Here is a 19305-nt window from a genome sequence, read left to right on the forward strand (position 1 = left end):
ACAGACTTTAATGATGAAGTCATACCTTATTACAGTATGTGAAAAATTGGCGCACTGGGATACCTACTCCAGGAGTAATTATGAGTTGGAAGATGATTGATGTCGTATCCAACCTGGACTTCATTTAAACGATAATGTTATTTTGTTTATATATAGCAACTTTGAAATATTAAAACGATGTCTTTACCACCTATTTTACCAAAGAAAATAGCGTCAACACCCAAAACTGGTACAAGAAGATTAGCCAGATATACTAGCGAGTTCACACGTGCTTCTGCTAAGTACCCCATGATTTATGGCTAGCAGGGCACAAGTCGTGCGTCGAGTACCAGGGTACCAGAGCAACGGAGCAGGCAACACGCACGATTTACGAGTACTACAGTATAACTCCCAAGTGGTACACACGATAGCGGTAAATTGTCAGCGACAGGACATTTTGGGCTAACTCGTTTGGTGGTGCAGTGGAATTTGATGGCGTGAATTAATTGTTATTTAGGGAACAAGAGATATATTTGGTGTTTGTCTGTAGCTAAGGTTGGTTAAGGTTGGTTGTGAAAGCTTTTGTATAGGTTGCTTCGAACAGTTTAAAAACTTTCCTGTGTAAGTACCAATTAATCAATTTATTTTTTAGTGTTTACGCTAGTAGGACAATACTTTGTTCGACTGTGGGCTTTTGAATACGACTTACCATAGGTCTTGTAATGTATTACAACAAGCAAAAAGTGGCTGTAACAGTTAATATGGCGCACGGGGAATGAAAAACGTACCCATCGTAACCTACAATATCGTTAGAAATCTTAAGAACACATTACCTTGATTTAACTTTATACCTAAATACATCATAAACTCACTCTTATCTTGTATACTAGTTTAAGATTAAGCACAATGCTTCTAACTTAAGTGAGGCATAGAGCTCAAGTTAATGTGTTTCGTACTTCGTGCCGCGGACTTAAGCTACGTCATTAACTTAAATAATTCACTTTATGACTAGCTGCTATTACACTTTATTTTTATTTGCACGTTAAAACAGAGTACCTATTTAATGTTACACTAGTATCTTTACGATAAGTAGTATAAAATATTACAATAGCAAAAATATAAACTAACAGTTTTCTTGTAATACGGCAAAATTGTCTTCTTCATCATTATCCATCATGTATCGTATACATACAACAATGATACAAGAATAAAAGACGCCGTTAATGGTAGTATTTTTTCCAAATACCATTAAAAGTACATTCAACCAAGGGTAAGGTTACCGAAGCAGTGGGCCGGTCACATTTGTCGAAGAACCGATGACGGTCAGGGTAGACATGTTCTGGAGAGTGGAGATCACGTCTAGGCAAACGTTGTATAAGGCGCCCTTCAGCTAGTTGGAGTGACGATATCCGCAAGATTGCTGGTAGTGTTTGGATGCGTAGAGCTGAAGAGAGGGCCATGTCCAGTAGTGGACGATATCAGGCCGATTATGATGATGATGAAACCCACGGGTACCTGCAATAACTACATTAAAAGTACATTAAACATTCTTTCAAAAGGTTCCCCCTGTTTATCCCAGGAAGTATCAAAGAAAAGTTGTTCGTTCACGGGCAGGTACACGGAACATAGGAAAGTTTCCTTTCATTACGAGTCCTCAAGAGACGGTCTCTATTCACTTGTTTCTTCGTAAACTACACAACAGAAGGACACAGGTATTAGATGCATTATGTGTCTCATAGTAGCATGAAAAAATATTGTTTTAAAATCTATGAAAAAAAAAGTGTTTGGATGTATGTTTGCATAGGCTATGTTGTGTTGGAATTGGGTACATAATTGATAAGTTGGTAAAAAAATATTTTTTCAAAGAGTAAACTATAAACTACATTACAGAAATGGGGCCCACTAAAGCAAAATGTTCTTAACGGGAGAAAACATTGGCGAAAAACGAGTTTAGAAACATATCCTCTTGAAGAAACTCAAGCTGCTTTTAGATCCATTATCACACACTCACACAAACACCTTATTCATCTATATTCGCAAGGCATACGTGTTATTAAGCACATAGCACACGACTGGCCATAAGTTTTGATACGTGTGTTTACCAGAATATCCGTGCGTCCGTTCCGTGCCAGATTTCCTGGGGGCTGGACTGGATGGCCGGTTTGTTCTACGCTTAGTGAGCTCGGCTTTCCTATCACGTAGCTTCTTTATTACCACCGCTATCTTCAATTTGCTTTGTAAAATATTTCCCTATGTGAACTATTGCGGGATATAAATAGAGAAGATTCGTCTTTTCTATTGTTGATGATTTGGTTTTCTGAGAGATGGTTTTAGCTTTTCGCTATCTTAAGGATAGCACATGGTGGATAGGTCACGACTTTTTATTTTGAGTAAAAATCCCTAATATATAAGTATAAAGTATAGGTCTGGTCAGCAGTGGCCACGAATAGGCAGTTAATGATGATGATGATGAAGATAGCATTTAAGAAATCACTTCCTATACCTAAGCGTTTTGTTTACAATAATACGACAAATCTAATAAATAGAGTGAATAAATAGAGTGAGTTTGAATCAAGTCCAAGGTCAGTACCACTGGCAGTGCTAACAACAGAGCAATTGATGCAGTCGTAAAACACGGAACGGCACGTCGACTCCATTCACGAGACATTTGGCACGGAACATCACCCGCCATACAAAATGCCATATGACATAGTATTCTAACGTGATATACGCATTTCTGTAGAGATAAAGGTTACTTTTTTATAATCTTGGTCTTGGTGCATTTGTAAAGGAAAATATGACATGATATTAAATATCATATTCATCCAAATCCAAATTAATCAAGATGCAAGATTATTCTAATGTCTACCACTGTATGAAAATAATCATGAACTTTATATTTTTGAAGAAAGTATTCCCAATAACAGTTTCAAATACTTTTCTGAATCTAGACAGCAAAACTACTTGGTGCTACTATCTACTAGTCACTACGTTTAACACAACTGTTCAATCATACTCAGACTAACGTACACCCACAACTGAAGAGGACACACTACCAAACAAATGAGAAACACGATATGAAACAAAAAACAAACGACTGCGGAAAAACTGGCAGATACTATGAAAACGGTGGCAGTCGGCTCTCACAAATTGTAAGGAATCCTTTTTATCGTCCAGTGATTTGTTAGAAACGTTTGAAGGCCCCAAGATTTGAATTTCTCCGTCTCACGATTTTGTCTCGTTAAATTGCAGATTTCAAGATGGTCTGCCGCCTGCGGTGCCTCGGCCCGGCTCTAATGTGTCTTTGTAACTTTGTATTGAATTAACACAAAGCCGTCCACGAGTTTGGATTTGATTTGTATTTACCGTATATTCAAATAAATGCTTTATGTTACAGAAACAAAGTTTACATTCGTTTGGAAGTTTGAGAAGGAATCACTTATCTACTCTGTTGGATATTGAGAAGAATAATTAGGTATTCAAACTCAAAGATTAATTTGTTTTCGAGATCTAGCAGTCTTAGTTCTAGATTGGCAATACTAAAAGAGCTTACTCCCATAGTATGAGAGACCATTAATTTTCGAAGAAGTATTTAGGCAAGATAGTGGGAGCTAAATAAATTACGCTTATTTACGTTAACTTATCTCTATGGGGCCATTTAGAACAAGTAGTTTAGTACAGTTGGATGAAGTTTACGAGAAAATAAATTTAATGTAATTGTCTTAGCTACTGACGTTTGGCTCTTTTGAAGGAGCATTGGTTGGTTTTAAACGTACTGTTTTGCAGATTAAAAGTCTGTATAAAAAAGTGATAAATATCATTCATCTATAATATAAAAATAAGTCGGGTTTTCCTGCCTGACGCTATAACTCCAGAACGCACGAACCGATTTCCACGGTTTTGCATTCGTTGGAAAGGTTTCGGACTCCGTGAGGTTTGTAGCAAAGAAAATTCAGGAAAAATTCAAGAGAAATGCAGGAAAACAGGGAAAATCATTGGTGGCGAAGCGGAGTTCGCCGGATTTGCTAGTACTGTATAAATAAAACAACAATCGTTAGAATTTAATAAACATCAGATCGCAATATGACACATTTATATTTTTTCGTTCTGAAATAATAATCAGAAAAGATCTCATTGTTATTTCTTCAGCCAAAAGATAAATAAAACATTATAAAAACGTGACAAAACAAGTTGTCGCGAATATTTTTTTATGCGGAGAACACATAGACAATATTTAGGGTACAGAAGAAAACAGAGGCAGAAAATTTCAAATATTTTACGTTTGCAAAACAACCGTCAGTGAGTTTACTCAGGTAAACCCTGCTTACCTAAATAAACTTGTTTCGCAAATAGTGAATGTAATGTATAGAGAGCGGACTTATGAAATATTCATGGTGCCTCCGTATTTTACCTTCCACACCGATCGTCTTTTACTTCTGTGCAAAAACCCGATTGACTTACTATAGCTATCGCAGAAAATAGATTCTTATTTTCGGCTACAGATTTCGATGTTGTCTTCAGATTGCTTTTTCAATAGGAACTATGTTTTTATTGGCGTCTACGTTGTTTATTAAGGAATGTTTCTTTGAAGTTATGTAGAAGTTTATTGGTGAAAACAAGCTTCTGTAATGTGGTCGTCAGCGTAAGATATGAAAGTAATATTACATTTTACTTAAACGAAAACATTTTCATTCACTTACATATATTTTTCGGTAACAATTTACAAACTTAGAAGGGATCTCGATATAATTGTCAAAAATACTCGCTTATCTCCTTACTGACGGTATCCCGCCCGAGGCTACCAATCTCCGGATTCACCACGACAAAAGCTATCGATCTGCGGGACTAAGCAACGAGCTCTAAGTACTTAAACCGATTGCTTCGTATAAATTGTTCGTTCATTGGAATTCTACGTAAATTTTCATCAGCGACAATGAGGTACGCAAAGAAGCAGTCTTCTACGAAATCGTGGAGTAGGGTAATTTTACACTTCACTTCGGGACAATGGTTACTCGATTATTGGTAAAATATACAGTAGACTAGACTATAGTACTTGACTTACTTTTATAATTTCAAAATGAACCTTATGTAATTATTATTTTGGTACATATTGCTTCATTACAATTTTGTTATATACGGTATGGTAAAAATTAAGTACTCCTTTAAAAAAGTCTAATAAACAAATGAATGCCACAAATAAGTTACTCTTCTGACCTGTCAATATTCTAAAGCCCTGTTCTAAAACAAACGCAGTTCGTCTATACCTACACATACGTACCCTTTGTTATAAAGGGTGTTACGCATGACACGGAAAATCCTGCCGGGACGCGGACAGGTGTGCAGCTCAAATACAAACATTTTAAGTCTGTTTTACGATGAGTTTAAAATATCAAACTCGCTTTTGTTATTGTACCGCGAATTGATTTTGTTATACTTTAAAAATACCAATAGAGGTACGGTAGCTTATGTTTTTATTTCTACATGTAGTCTCGTTTCTCTATGTGAAGTTCTTATGTCTAAGTTCTTATACTTCCATGAGTATAGTAAGTGTTTTAAAAGGATGTAATTTCTTGTTATTTTTTTTCTTACAAATAAAAAATATCGTTCTTGAAATGACTTCAAATGTAGGTAGTACTACAAAATGTATCACTTGTATCATACTATGACGCGTATGTTGAGTTCTATTTCAAATGCCAGCGGATACAGACGTGACAAAAATACCTGTGGAATATAGGGCAAACATATTATCTGTCGAGTCTGGATCGACGCTGTGACCCCTTGCCACAGAAAGCACTCAGCCTGCGTCTGGTTACTCATACGGAATCTAGAATAGAAGGACAGATGGACAGATATCGACCAGTAGATACCTATACTGTATACTTTAATCCAGTATACAGAGTTCTGTCGGGTTTAAGGTTATCAAAAAAAACAAATGATCGGAACGGAGCCTGGAATCGTGCTAGGAGTATAATAACACGGAATTATAGGATAACTGGTGAAAAATGGGTGTTAAATTAAATTCTGTGTGAGACTGCCTAACCCTAGAAATATAGTAAATAGGTAGCACGTTAGAACAACGGTTTTTAGGAAGTACACTACAATAGAATTCGGTCTATTTGATATAGTAATTTGAATGTAATATAGTATCCTCTATTCATCAGTCTTAATCACAGCAAGCACCATAAATTAGGTATATTCGCACCTGTAAAAAGGTCTGTCTGAAGAGTTCTTTCACTATTCAGCTGTGTCCAGGTTACTAGGTCGAAAAGAGTGGCTCTACACGACTCGGTGAATTTAAACTTTCTACATTTTTAATGCTCAATTTTCGAAAAATATATTTTTTTTGAGGTAGGCCTTTAACGACGTGTGTAATATGTCGTGTGTAATTAAAAATGTGCTTTTATTTTTGCCGTCAAGTGTAGGCATTGCGGTTTCGTGTTGTGGTCGGTTATAATAATGCGGTTTCCTGAATTGTTTGCAAAGTAAATTAAATCAACACTTTATACGTTCGTGCCGTTAATTATTCTAAAAGGGTGAAAAACTCGTTGCGATGTAATGAAATGTTTATATTAATTAATGGTTTTTTGAATATCAATGCAAACATTTTACTCGTGTGTGAAATATGTATGTAATAGCAATTGCAATGTGTATTACAAATTACCAAACGATTAAACAAATAAATAGTAAATGTAGATGAATGTTAGTTGCCAGAATTTCAATCAGCATCATAATTTTCTATATTTAAACGAAACATTCATCCAAAATATTTCGATTTGAATATTTAAAAAATATAAACGAGATTGAGTAGGTAATAGTCACTACATTCGGAATTATTTAATTTATTTTTTAATAGTTTGTCTTCATATTATTGTACCTGATTAAGAAAACTTAAAGACTAGTGAAAACAAGAGTTAGAAGTCAAATAAAACATCATGATTCTTCATTTATTTTTATAGCGCTATTTTGTCCGATAAAATCCTCATTTTTACACCGCGCTGCGGCTTGCGGTTCACGGTCTAACAAAAACTGCACTTAACACAACCACATGTTTCAACAACATTTTCAAGGTGTTAGCATCTGGGTTTTGTCGGGTGAAAATGTGTGTTATACCTAACGTGTAATGTCAATTACAATTTTGTAGCATTTTTTTACTCAAATATAAAAAGAAAAGTTTTCTTTAACTGACTGCCTAGTTGGCCGAGTGATCGCGACTGCCGGGCAAGGGGTTTCGGGTGCAATACCCGGGTCGGGCAAAGTATTACTGTCTATCCCTATACGAGTTTGTTTTATTTAGTAACGATACGAGTTTATGGTAGTCCTCAATTTTTGAAGCAGAAGAAGGGACTGAGGACATCTTCAGTACTTATAAAACAACTTAGTTCAAAGTGTCTATTACAAAGATTCCATCAATAATATTTTGGAATAAAAGGCAATATTTTAGAACAGGCTTTATATATCTCTGAATAACCAAGCATAGCGCTATTCAATTCTATTCAATCAAAGGGTTTACTTAGATAATGGATCTATAACACTTGGAGATCGTCTGCCAATAAGTTTGGTACTCCCGACGTCGGTTAAAATGGCGCCGGTCGGTTGAGAATAGCGCCAAAGGATTGTCACGCTAATAGCATAGTCAAGTTCTAAAAGGATAACGACTAAGTGTTTTTCTTTTTACTTAGCCATTTGAAAGTGGGGTCTCGGAGACCCTTACCGCAGCCGCACTTTCGGGTTATGGAATTTCTGAAGTTGGTAAATATGTAAGAGGGGGTGCCTAAATGGCTCAAATTGTACACAATGTTCTACTTCTTTCCTTTGACTTTTTTAGATTGAAATGTATTGTAAGTAAAAATAATCATGTTAATTTACCAAGATCAACAATTAAATATGGTAAATTGTTCAACATTTGACCTTATAAAATTTGGTAACTTTTTATGTCAATTATTATTTTAAGATCAGAATGGAATCTTGTTAAATTATTTAAATAAATCTTCAGCGTTACGGTTTTCTAAGAAACATGAATAAGCGAGACACAATATTTTCTATTGTGTCTCACAAAACGGCAGTAAAGAGGTTAATGGCACTGTAATCATTAGCCTTTAAAAACATTGATTGATTACAAGCGGTTTTGTGGTCACCAACTTAATTAATGGGCTCGATCTCTAGGGCCCTATTAAGGTAGGGGCTGCTTACCGCAAGGGACTAATGAAGTTAGCTTCGCAAAAAATTGTGAGTAGGTTAGAACTGGCGGCTTCAGTTATGTAAATGTAATTAAGATCTAAGTATAATGTTTCTGTTGTGTTGTAAGAAGAGGTATTTACAAATCTTTCTGACATTTTGAACTATACATAAAAACTATAAGGTTGAGAATCGATTAAAATGTTTGACAAATTAATGCTTGACGTAGCTTGAAGATGGTTTATGTAAAGTTCGAATAACAACTAAATTAAATTGAATTATTCATTCATCGTCTTAAATTACTCTCAATAAGACAGAGAGCGACGCGGTGACGCGACGGTCACACACACATAGGTAAATTTTCAACCACCCAACATTATAGATCTCATACCAATGTATTGTATTGTAAATAAATAAACATTTAACTATCTAGACTTTAATATATTAACTATTACTTATTATAATATGTAACAAAACCCAATTCGCTACACCAGTCTGATGTAGCGAGCTCAAATGTTTACCCAGAGTTGGACTTATCGATTCGGATTGTTATCGACAACTTGAATGGACGGAACGTTAGTTTGGATGTTTTCGTACATGAGTCGGGAAATTCGATATCTCTCCGGAGTGGGAAAGTGAATCCTATATCCGTTTGTTTAGGATGACGGCAGCTGCTCCCATTGTTGACTTACGGTCGCTCCTAATGCATTTAATATAAGTTGTTCATTCTGAGCCCTTCTCTTTTTCCCCTTAATATCGACACTTCGACAGTAACTGTATAATAATAACTCGCTAGGTCATTATTTATTGGCGACAGTTTTATTATTAGAATAATAATGTATATTCATAAAGAAAAAAACATTACTTAAGAACGTAACTCTTGAATTACGAAAATTACTTCTGTTCCCTGTTTTCCCTTCAAGGTCGTTTTATTTCTGTCACACATACATCACTGAATAATCACACGAGGGATAACAGATAACAAATAGTTACAATTTCAAGAGATTTATTTTCGATTTTCAAACCTGTAGATTTTCGCGTTACCCATATATCTTTAGCAATTGGCTATCGAACCAAACTAACGACCTATAAAACATGTACAACGTGCGAACATTCCCACCATACCTACGTACGTAGGTACATAGACAGATATATGTATCGAATAGAAGAGACCTCCCCTTTTCCTCAATACTATACCGATTGCATATAAAAATATGGTGTTTGTATATAAAAGGAGATAACACGACCAAGATGAATGGGTAAGCCATTCCGTTTCTTTGGGTATTCCATCAGTATCCAAGATAAGTATTCTTCATACGATATTATGAATACGGAAGTAGATCTCGATGGTCCATTCGATATTCTAATGGATGAGAATCGTATTATAGTGAATGGGGACGTATAAATTTTGATTTTATGGACACAAGCTGGTGTCTGCTTTAAAATCTGGTTATATTGAAGCTGATTTATTACGTTGGTGCTAAACGACGACGCTAGTTTCTGACTGTCAAAACTAATTTTGTGTCTTGTTCATATTCGTCTAAGGGCTGATTTTTCAAACAACGGATAACTTTTATCTGTAGAATAAAGTTGACATTTGACAGTTTTTAATATGGAAGTCAAATATTCAAAATTATTCCTCCGATAAAAATAGCATCTAAGTAGAGCATTGAGAAAATAATAGTGATCATTTTACAAATAAATTATTGATCTGTGGTAGTAGTGGATATAAAATGTTTATCTCTTAAAACAGAACATGTTTGTCTCAACATTAGTCAAAACGTTGATTATTATCGATTCGATCGTAGTGATAGCCAGAAAACCAGCGTGAAACAATGCTTGTATTTTTTTCATGGAATAGGTGGCAAACGAGCAGACGAGTCACCTGATGGTAAGCGATCAGCACCGCCCATGGACACCCGCAACACCAGAGGAGTCACAGGTGTTATGTGTCATAAACATTTCGTTGATTCTGCTCATTATGTTGATCCCATAAAAAGTTACATCTCACACCCTCGTTCTCAGTACTCCCACTCATTACAACATGGTTAATAAGGAAGTTACCATATCAAAAGTGAACTAACAACTAAAGTAACAACTAGTTAGTAATTCCATCAAAAATAATGAAGTGTCGACATCAACCCTTCTATAACGATGTGGTGTACAGTCAAGTGTCTGGTAACCAGTCTAATGTGCCAACTAATTGTCAACTTAATTGCCTCACTGATAGAGTTCGTAGCAGAATATGTCGGTTATGTTGCTAATTGGCTTCTATGAACGTTGTTAGGAGGTGATGGAACGCTTGGACGGGCGAATAATTTATTTGAGGTCATTTTAACTTATTGATGTTTTGTGTTCGGGATATTATATAGAGTTGTTGTAAGTGGTAGGTAGGTATAATTTAGTGTTCACTGTACTTTATAGAAAGTGTTATAAAATGTACTTTTGCTTCGTAATTACATTATTTGGTGCGGGAAGTACGCGGGTATTTCTTATTTGAGTATTAAATCATTTTTTTTTAACTTCGTAGCAGTGGCGTAGCGTAGTGGGGGCGGCAGGGGCGGCCCGCCCCGGGCGGCACTTTTTAGGGGGCGGCAAATTTTAAACAATAAATAATAAAAATATTTTGTAAATATTTCAACCATTTTATATTTTTTTCGCAACTAGAGATCGAAGAAAGTAGTGATAGTGGGGATGGAACCTTTAACGAGTGGTCCTGCCCCGAGAGGGAACCTTTAGATAGAGTCGACTGTACAAATTTGGACCGAATAAAATGAGCTTACTCTTTAGGCGTAGTCCCGAAATCATGGAAGACGGCCTTGGTCCATCCGATCCCTAAACAAAAACCGGCCAAGTGCGAGTCGGACTCGCCCATGAAGGATTCCGTAACAGCAAGTAGATGACATAATATAAAAGTTGTAAAATAACTTGGTTTTACATAGTGTTTGTAAGAACGACAAAGTTATATTTGCGGTTTTTGAAAATGTTTTATTTCTTAAAAACTAATAATGATATCTGGTTCAAACCAATTTTCGTTGTTAGTTTCTATTGAAATCTAGAGCATATTATATTTATTTTTGTTTTCTCCTTCTCTTATTTTAAAAGTTAGAGGGGGGGGGGGACACTCATTTTTCCACTTTAGAAGCGTCTAACTTTCAAACGGTTAATTTTGACGAAAAATGGTTTTAAGAACTTTAATGTCTTTTTTAAAGACCTATCCATAGACACCCATTATGGATATGTTAAAAAAAAAAACTTTTTTTGAATCAGTTCCATTTATCGAGTTCCTTTCCATTTTTAAATTTATTATTTTTTATTCAAAATTCGAATAGCGGTTACCGAAATACATCAACCTTCAAAGTTTCAACTATGTAGGCCCAACAGTTTCGGAAATAAATGGCTGTGACATACGGACGGACGGACGGACGGACGGACGGACAGACAGACAGACAGACAGACATGACGAATCTATAAGGGTTCCGTTTTTTGCCATTTGGCTACGGAACCCTAAAAAGGCGATAGAACAAATCCGTCCAACTACAGACCGATAGCCATAACTTCCTCTTCTCGAAAATAATGGAATCCATTATTAACTGCCCGCTCTTGCGGTACCTAGAGGATCATCAGCTACTCCGTGACCAGCAATACGGTTTTCGTAAAGGTCGATGGGCTGGGGATCTTCTGGTTTACCTGATACACCGTTGGGCACAGGCGATCGAATCTAAGGGGGAAGCGTTTGACGACCGGGTTTGGCATAAAGCGCTTCTTTCAATGCTTTCTTCCTATGGTCTTCCCGAGAAATTGTGCGAATGGGTCTACTGCTTCCTTGCAGACAGAAGCATTAAGGTCGTTGTCGACGGGGAATGCTCCGACTCTCTGTCTGTAAACGCAGGTGTCCCTCAAGGCTGCGTGCTATCACCTACCTTGTTCCTCCTCCATATCAATGATATGTTGCAAATCAGCAGCATTCATTGTTATGCGGATGACAGTACAGGTGATGCCTATTATACCGGCCGCGCTAACATTTCTCGGGAAAACGTCATCAAGAACCGAAACAGACTTGTGTCTGAAATCGAGACTTCTTTGCGGAGAATCTCAGATTGGGGTGAACTTAATTTGTTCCAGTTTAACCCTACTAAGACACAGGTCGGCGTGTTTAGCCCGGTATTAGAATTGGGATACTTGGCATCAACATTTCGAGCGACGTTCATATCCGTGGCCATCTAGAGGATAAGGCTAAATTATCCTCGAAAAAGCTTGGTGTGCTCAACAGATCAAGGCAGTATTTCACTCCAGCCCATCGCCTGCTTCTATATAAGGCGCAGGTTCGGCCCCATATGGAATACTAGTCTCATCTGTGGGCGGGGGCACCCCAGTACCAGGTTCATCCTCTGGACCGCGTTCAGCGGCGTGCAAATCGGATTGTTGAGTGGCAGGAAATTTAAAACCGACTTGACACTTTGGCAATGCGTAGAGATGTAGCTTCGTTGTACATTATATCGCCTATACCACGGGGACTGCTCTGATTCTGTTCTCGCCGAAAAGTTCTCTATTATGAATGTATGTAATGTGTAGTATACATTAAATTAAAATACCTAAATAAGGGGGCGGCAAAATTGTCTTCCGCCCCGGGCGGCCGACACTCACGCTACGCCACTGCTTCGTAGAATACGTTTGCAAGGTGATTTTATATTTTAATGTAAGCCAAATAAATTACACCTAACTTAGGATTAGTTAGAAATGTTTAGCGTAAATAAAATATTTTTTATATATTTCTACACGTTTCAACGTAATCCGTTTGTCTGGACTTTTTTATGGTTTATTTAACTTTATACACACGGTACATATATTATATAATATTCTTTTATAGCATACTCTGTTCCATTTCCAATAGGTTTCATTCTACTATAAATGTTTATTACTTTTTACCTTTATTAGAGGTATCTGCACTGATCTATATACGCTACATAATAGCTCATACTTAATTTACTTAAAATAATTTGAATAAGTAGCTAATGACAAATAACTAACATCATTTAATTTTCTAAAAGGCAGAATGTGTGAATGCTGTCCTTTTACCACGACAATGATAAAAATAATAAAATTCATTGAACAACATTCCATAGTTATCTGATTTTATTGAAACAACAAATCCTTAAAATACAATATAATATTAAAAAATACACGAAACGTGTATCACAAGCTTATCTGTTACACGAAATACATTTATAACAGAGGAAAATTACGAAAATATCCCTTTGAAGTTTATAACACGACCGAATTTTGTTTGTGATAAAAATAAATATTTTCATTCGATTTTTTAAAACTTGTTTTTTTAATAATACCAATGATACTGGTGATTTTCATATTGGATTAATCCATTAGGCTTTTGTCACATCGGAAATACGTGTTAGTTTGATTTATTTAAATAAAAAATCTCGCCATGCCGTACGATCATGTGGCCAGTCTGTCTAACTAGACTAGCACATTACGCAGCAGATATTATAGTGCATAAGTATGTGCGTAAACACAGGTGCACTCCCTGTTTCCTCACTCCGAAATCTGACGGGATGGTAGACTGATGCGACCGGAGAGAGCTCAGGCGCAGGACCAACGGCTTTACGTGTTTAACTAGCCACGATTATTATTAAGATACGGTTGAAAACCGGTGAAGGAAAACATGGTGAGGAAACCTGGGCTTATAATTTCTAAATACAAGTCAGTTCAAATCGCCAACCCGCAATGAGCAAGCGTGGTTATTAATAAACCATGTTAATGTTAATGTTCAAATCTTCGTGTGAGAATATGCATTTGGTCAGCAGTGGCTACTTACAGGCTGTTGATGAAACAAATATTTATTTCAAACCATAAAATTATGTATTACGTAGTATATAATTTATATACAAAATAAATATTTTCCAAGTGAAATGTTAATCATGATCTGACCTCTGTGAGGTTGTAACAACACGCCGTTGTTTACGACTTTATTTTGCGGCTATTCATAAAATAGTCGTTGTTCAAAGCCTAGTCGTAACTATAATGTATAGCGTTGAGAGCTCGTAAAGCCGAGGAAAGTGGCGACTAGAAGAATGCTTTTCTAGATAACTCGCTAAAACATAAAAAATATATTTTTATAAACTTTTTCTTAGGACATCTTACGAGGAAATAAAAACTAAGAGACACAAAATGATATGACGTCACGAACTTGTTTTCTGAATAGGGCAAGTCATGAAATTATACAATAATATTGTATAGGCTATAATAGTAATCCGAAGATGCGGATTTAATGTAACAATTTACCGGGGCACCGGCTCAAAACAGGAGAAGGAACTAGGTGGTATTTAGTCAATAAGAGTCTGACACTCCCTCTCGCCCAAGGCGGGAGAAATATTGGATGATTTCCCCCTCAATAAAGGCTATATATAGTAATGAAACGAACTTTTACACGTCAATATTTCAAATAGCTAGATAATGAAACGAGAACTGTGTAAGAAGTCGAATTAGCTAAACTCTGACACCGTTATTGTTTCTACTAAACTCTTTCTAGCATTATTACCTTAGATATTCAAAGATATTCAAATTTCTTTCGCCCCTCAGAGAATTCGTTTAGCAGCAAATATTACAAGCTACTGAAAATTTCCATTAACCAGTCTACGGGTGAAGTAAACCTGAAAGGACTTTTCATTGTACTGTAATAGCCAACATTGTACTTAGATTAAACACTCCGCTGAAACGGAGATTCAGAATTAGATTGTCTCCCCTGAATTTCAGCCTGAAATCAACACAAAGCCTTACTATTGTTACCTAACATTTTACTGTTTGTTTCTGTATGCTAATTCAGGCTAATTTATGCAAACCCATCTATCTATGTTGAGTTCTATTAATATGTATGATAGTGTCGTTTTTGCAGTAATTTATTTGAGAGGATTAACTGTGGGTTAACTGATTAAATGTAACAATGGTCTAATTTATTCAAAAAATCTAGCATTATTAAAATATTAATGTGTACACAAGTCTTTAATAGTGACAAAAAGTAATGCCATTTCGTTTGCTCGGTTGGCGCGGTGGACGGGCAACTGGCTGCCGCGTAACGTGTAGCGGCTACGATTCTCGAACGGAGTAATTCTTTGTGTGATCCATAAATTATTGTTTCGGGTCTGGGTGTCATGTGAAAGTGAACTTGTATGTTTGTAAACGCACCCACGGGAGAAAATTCTAGTGTGGGGCAACGTTATAAAAACCTAACAGATACAACTACACATATTACAGTCGTAACATTTGACTTTTCAACTCCTTATTCATGCTATAAAGTTTTTTATTGACCTTTTTTCATTCGATACCCAAGTTATTTATTGCTTTATATTATTATTTTTTATTTGGGAGTTGGATTTTGAATTTTTCAATACTCTTTTGTACTTGTTATTTGAATGCTTTAAAATATGGACCCAAAAGTTTGAAGGAAAGTTATTGTGTAACCAACGGATTAAACTTTTATCTTTTTTGAAGTAGGTAAAAAGGATACCAATTAAAAACAAAATAAAAAGTTAGAATATATTTAACAAAATAAAACGTAAAAAAATTATCTACCAAGATAATACAGTTCCACACATTTTTACGCTCGCTTTTTTCAAATAATAAAGTCCTTTATTTGTTTTTTACAAAATAATACGATACATAAACCCACCAAAGTGTTAAGACAGTTTCACAGCGTAAATAGAGCTCTTAATTTTATACCTATAGTTTTATTGTATAAACTAAAAACACATCGGAATAAACTATACCTTAACAAAAGAAACGAAACGGCTTCAAACGCTTTACAATTTTATATTGTTCTTTGTGTCTCAAGAATTGACCTGCAACTGAAATGTAAAACTATTGTCTTTGTCCACCTAGCAGTTCCACAGAAAATCTACCAAGAGACAATCTAGCTTTAAACAATAAAACAAGTGAACTCTTCACTGTATTATGTAATTTAGTTTTCACTTCTGTCTCTCGGTCAATTAAGAATGTGTAGTGAACCAAGTGACTACAATCTGTCTAAATTGTCGTACAAACCACTGATGTAATCTATCACTATATTGTTCAACCGAGTTACTAGGGAAGCAGAGGTTGACTGGACGCACTACGTAAAGGGATTGAGTAGTGACTGCAACTCAATTATAATAGACACTCGATGAGTCTTACATCACAGATGCGCATCAGAAGGCTCACCCACTACGCTTTCCAAAATAAACGCTATCACTTTAGCAATACGGTATAGATTTGCTTCGATTGTTCTGATTAAATGCTATCCTGAGTGAAATTTCTGGTTTTGTTTGCTGTACTATCCGTAATTTCCCTGTGAACTATTCATTAGTGCAGCGTTTGACATGTCGTCGGCTTAAATTCTGACACGCGTTGTACCACTTTCCATAGCCAGCTATTGATTTGATTGCATAAACATGGAGTTTGCTTGATATGCAGTACTAAGCCTTATCCTGAGCCGAGTTTGTACTGCTAAATTAGACTTTACAATCCTATCTGCATCATTAATCTTGGCAATTCAGATGTTTTGTTGTGCTGAATTTATTACTAGCAGTAATTTGTATAGTTAGTTTCGTAGCTGAATATATAGATATAAGCTTTTCTATTGTTTGTTTGTTTGTTTTCTGTAAATTATAACTGATTTTCTTTCCACAGATTTAAAAAACAAGTTAGTGGGACTGTACAAAAGTGCGCAAAAGTAGAATCAACGAAAGCCGGCAATCAGTTGGGACATCAAACCAGTGTTAAATCCGTGAGACAAACGATACAGTGTAATAAACGAAGGACTTAAGTCTGATTGTAATGTTAGTGAGTAGCAACGTTATTGGTGCAAAAATGCAATGGGCCGGTGGGGGGGCGGGGGGCGTTCTGATTGGCTGTCACAGTGATTCATTGCATTCGATAGTAAAGTTTCATTAAGAGCGGACGTCCAAACGCCAAAATGTCAGCAGGTAATTCTATGGATGTTGTGATACGTAAATGTTGTCTTAAATGTTGTGGAATGATTGGAATAGTAATTGGCTTCTTATGTCTCATTATCGAAAAAAACAAAAATTTCGAAATTAATAATTTTATTTTTTCGAATAATCTTTGTCGTTGATTTCGAAATAAATCGACTGGCATCGATTATACTTGTCTTGTTTACTTTTTACTGTTATTTGCAATGTTGACTTGATGTTTTTAATTTCGTCTTTCAGATCAAGAAACTAATAGCAAAATAACAATAGGTAACTATACGCCTATTTCTATGTTCTTGTTGAAATTGTTTTCGTAATTTTCTCATAGGGGTCATTCCTCAAGCAGGGTCCGCCGTGGCCATGATCGGAGCGAACCTTCGCTTCGGTTCAGCAGGGGCTACTAATTCTTCAGTGGTCAATAACACGCGGCACTGCCCGCCAGGTGGCGCTGCGAGCGCTGCCGCCCTACTAGCACTCTCCAGTCTAGGAATGTCTGCTAATTTAGCATTGATGGCGGTAATACTCAGCAAAAAGCAATTGCGAAGGTGAGTTATGCAAAAGTTGACCTTATTGAATTATAAACATGAGACACATATTGTTTGTGGATGGGAGATGTATTTTCACGCTCAACACATAGTAGGACTATATGGTAAGTTATTCAAATAAAATACTTTTACAGGTATTTCACGAATACCTGAATATTTTAATTAAAATACAGAACATAAGTCATAAATCACTATCGCCGACTACATTGTGAATATCCAAAGTGTCCAACAACAATATTATCAAATATTGTGGAGAAAAAACACACATAAATCAAGTCGTAATACTTTGCAAGAAATAAGGGCTATAAATTTCAGAGGCCATTCCGATACGAAGAATGAGAAAAAGGAAAAAATAAATGTTTATCATTATTCAAATGTTGCTTATTTTACGAGGCTGTGGTTTCATTTGCAGTGGCGTAACATGTGTTATGCGACAGTCGAAGACGTTATTGTAACGATAACGTTAATGTTATTCGCCACATAACATCGAACACGTTACTATCATGGTATTGGCGAAGCAGCGATCGGCGCCACAGATTGGGCACGTCTGTACCCTTAGTACGAGTTTGCTTTACGTTGAACAAAAACGAAACGAGAGCGCGTTCGGCGCTCTGATTGGCCGGCACGAATGAACTGACCAATCACAGCGCCGAACACGCTTTTGTTTCGGTCTGGTTAAACGTAAAACAAACTCGTACTAAACCCTCTGTATTCGATAACACGGAATAGGAAACTACTACTTACGTGGACTACTGAATATGCATTTTATATGGCGTTAATCTAATAAGTGTATAGGCGCTTACAATTTAATCCAATTTCAACTTGAGCCGTTCAAAATAACTTTCGAGTTGACGAAATTGGAAGGTTCGTAGACGCACGTAATTAGATAATATCTGGCCTTTTCTCTTCAGACGAGCCTTATTACATGAATGAGCACGTTTTTTAGGAAACGAACTGTGTATAAAGGACTTCTTTTGAAAAGTTTTTGCTCATTAGGTTCGAAAAAATATTTGTTTGACTTGAAATATCTTGATACTATTTCTTTTAATATTTTGGAAGGTATTTTAATGGACACTACACGTGACTGTTTTACTTGAATAAAACTCAAATTGATATTTAGTTTTTTGAAAATTACATAGAATGTTTATTTATTTCTTAATTACAATTACTTCATAGAATTAAGTAGCTAGGAATAATTATTAATCTAAACTAACACATTATTTACAACTTAAAAATACCAAAAAAATAAGGAATAAAAACTAACTTAAAACTAAAATAAAGGCAATAGGCGTGGTTAGGTGTGGTTAGGCGTCGAAGTACTCGTCCGCATCGCTGTCATTGGGGAACGTTCCCAGAAGACTGGCCGCATTGCCACGTTGTATGGCAATGCTTATCTTTTGACCGAAGAAATAGCCAGCCTTATTTAGTTTTGTGCACATACCGTACCTATATTTTCGTTATAAAAACTCAAATACAATAATAATTATGATTTTATAAATGCACTACATTTATTTTTATTAAAGTAATTTTAAACCACATTTTCCTACTATCCTCCTCAGTCCGAAAAGGGACACCGAAGGTAATATATATATGTAGGCACAACTGCATATTATAACACGTTCACT

General features: G+C 36.0%; 1 protein-coding gene across 11 annotated transcripts in view; it reads left to right on the top strand.

The window, feature by feature from the left end:
- LOC118261954 (uncharacterized) overlaps positions 1 to 19305 on the top strand; it is a 51227-nt gene that overhangs the window by 20984 nt on the left and 10938 nt on the right. For 7 of the 11 annotated variants that reach the window (XM_035573027.2, XM_035573019.2, XM_035573020.2 and 4 more), the window contains 3 exons: positions 16834 to 17129; positions 17376 to 17405; positions 17479 to 17680. In XM_035573027.2, coding sequence (XP_035428920.1) covers positions 17120 to 17129; positions 17376 to 17405; positions 17479 to 17680 — 242 coding nt within the window. In that variant the 5' untranslated portion in view covers positions 16834 to 17119. Of the gene's footprint in view, positions 1 to 16833; positions 17130 to 17375; positions 17406 to 17463; positions 17681 to 19305 lie in introns of all 11 variants that reach the window. The other 4 variants (XM_035573021.2, XM_035573023.2, XM_035573024.2 and 1 more) reach the window with 4 other exon arrangements.

The sequence above is a fragment of the Spodoptera frugiperda genome, chromosome 20 (genome assembly GCF_023101765.2).
Source record: "Spodoptera frugiperda isolate SF20-4 chromosome 20, AGI-APGP_CSIRO_Sfru_2.0, whole genome shotgun sequence".
Lineage (NCBI taxonomy): Eukaryota > Metazoa > Arthropoda > Insecta > Lepidoptera > Noctuidae > Spodoptera > Spodoptera frugiperda.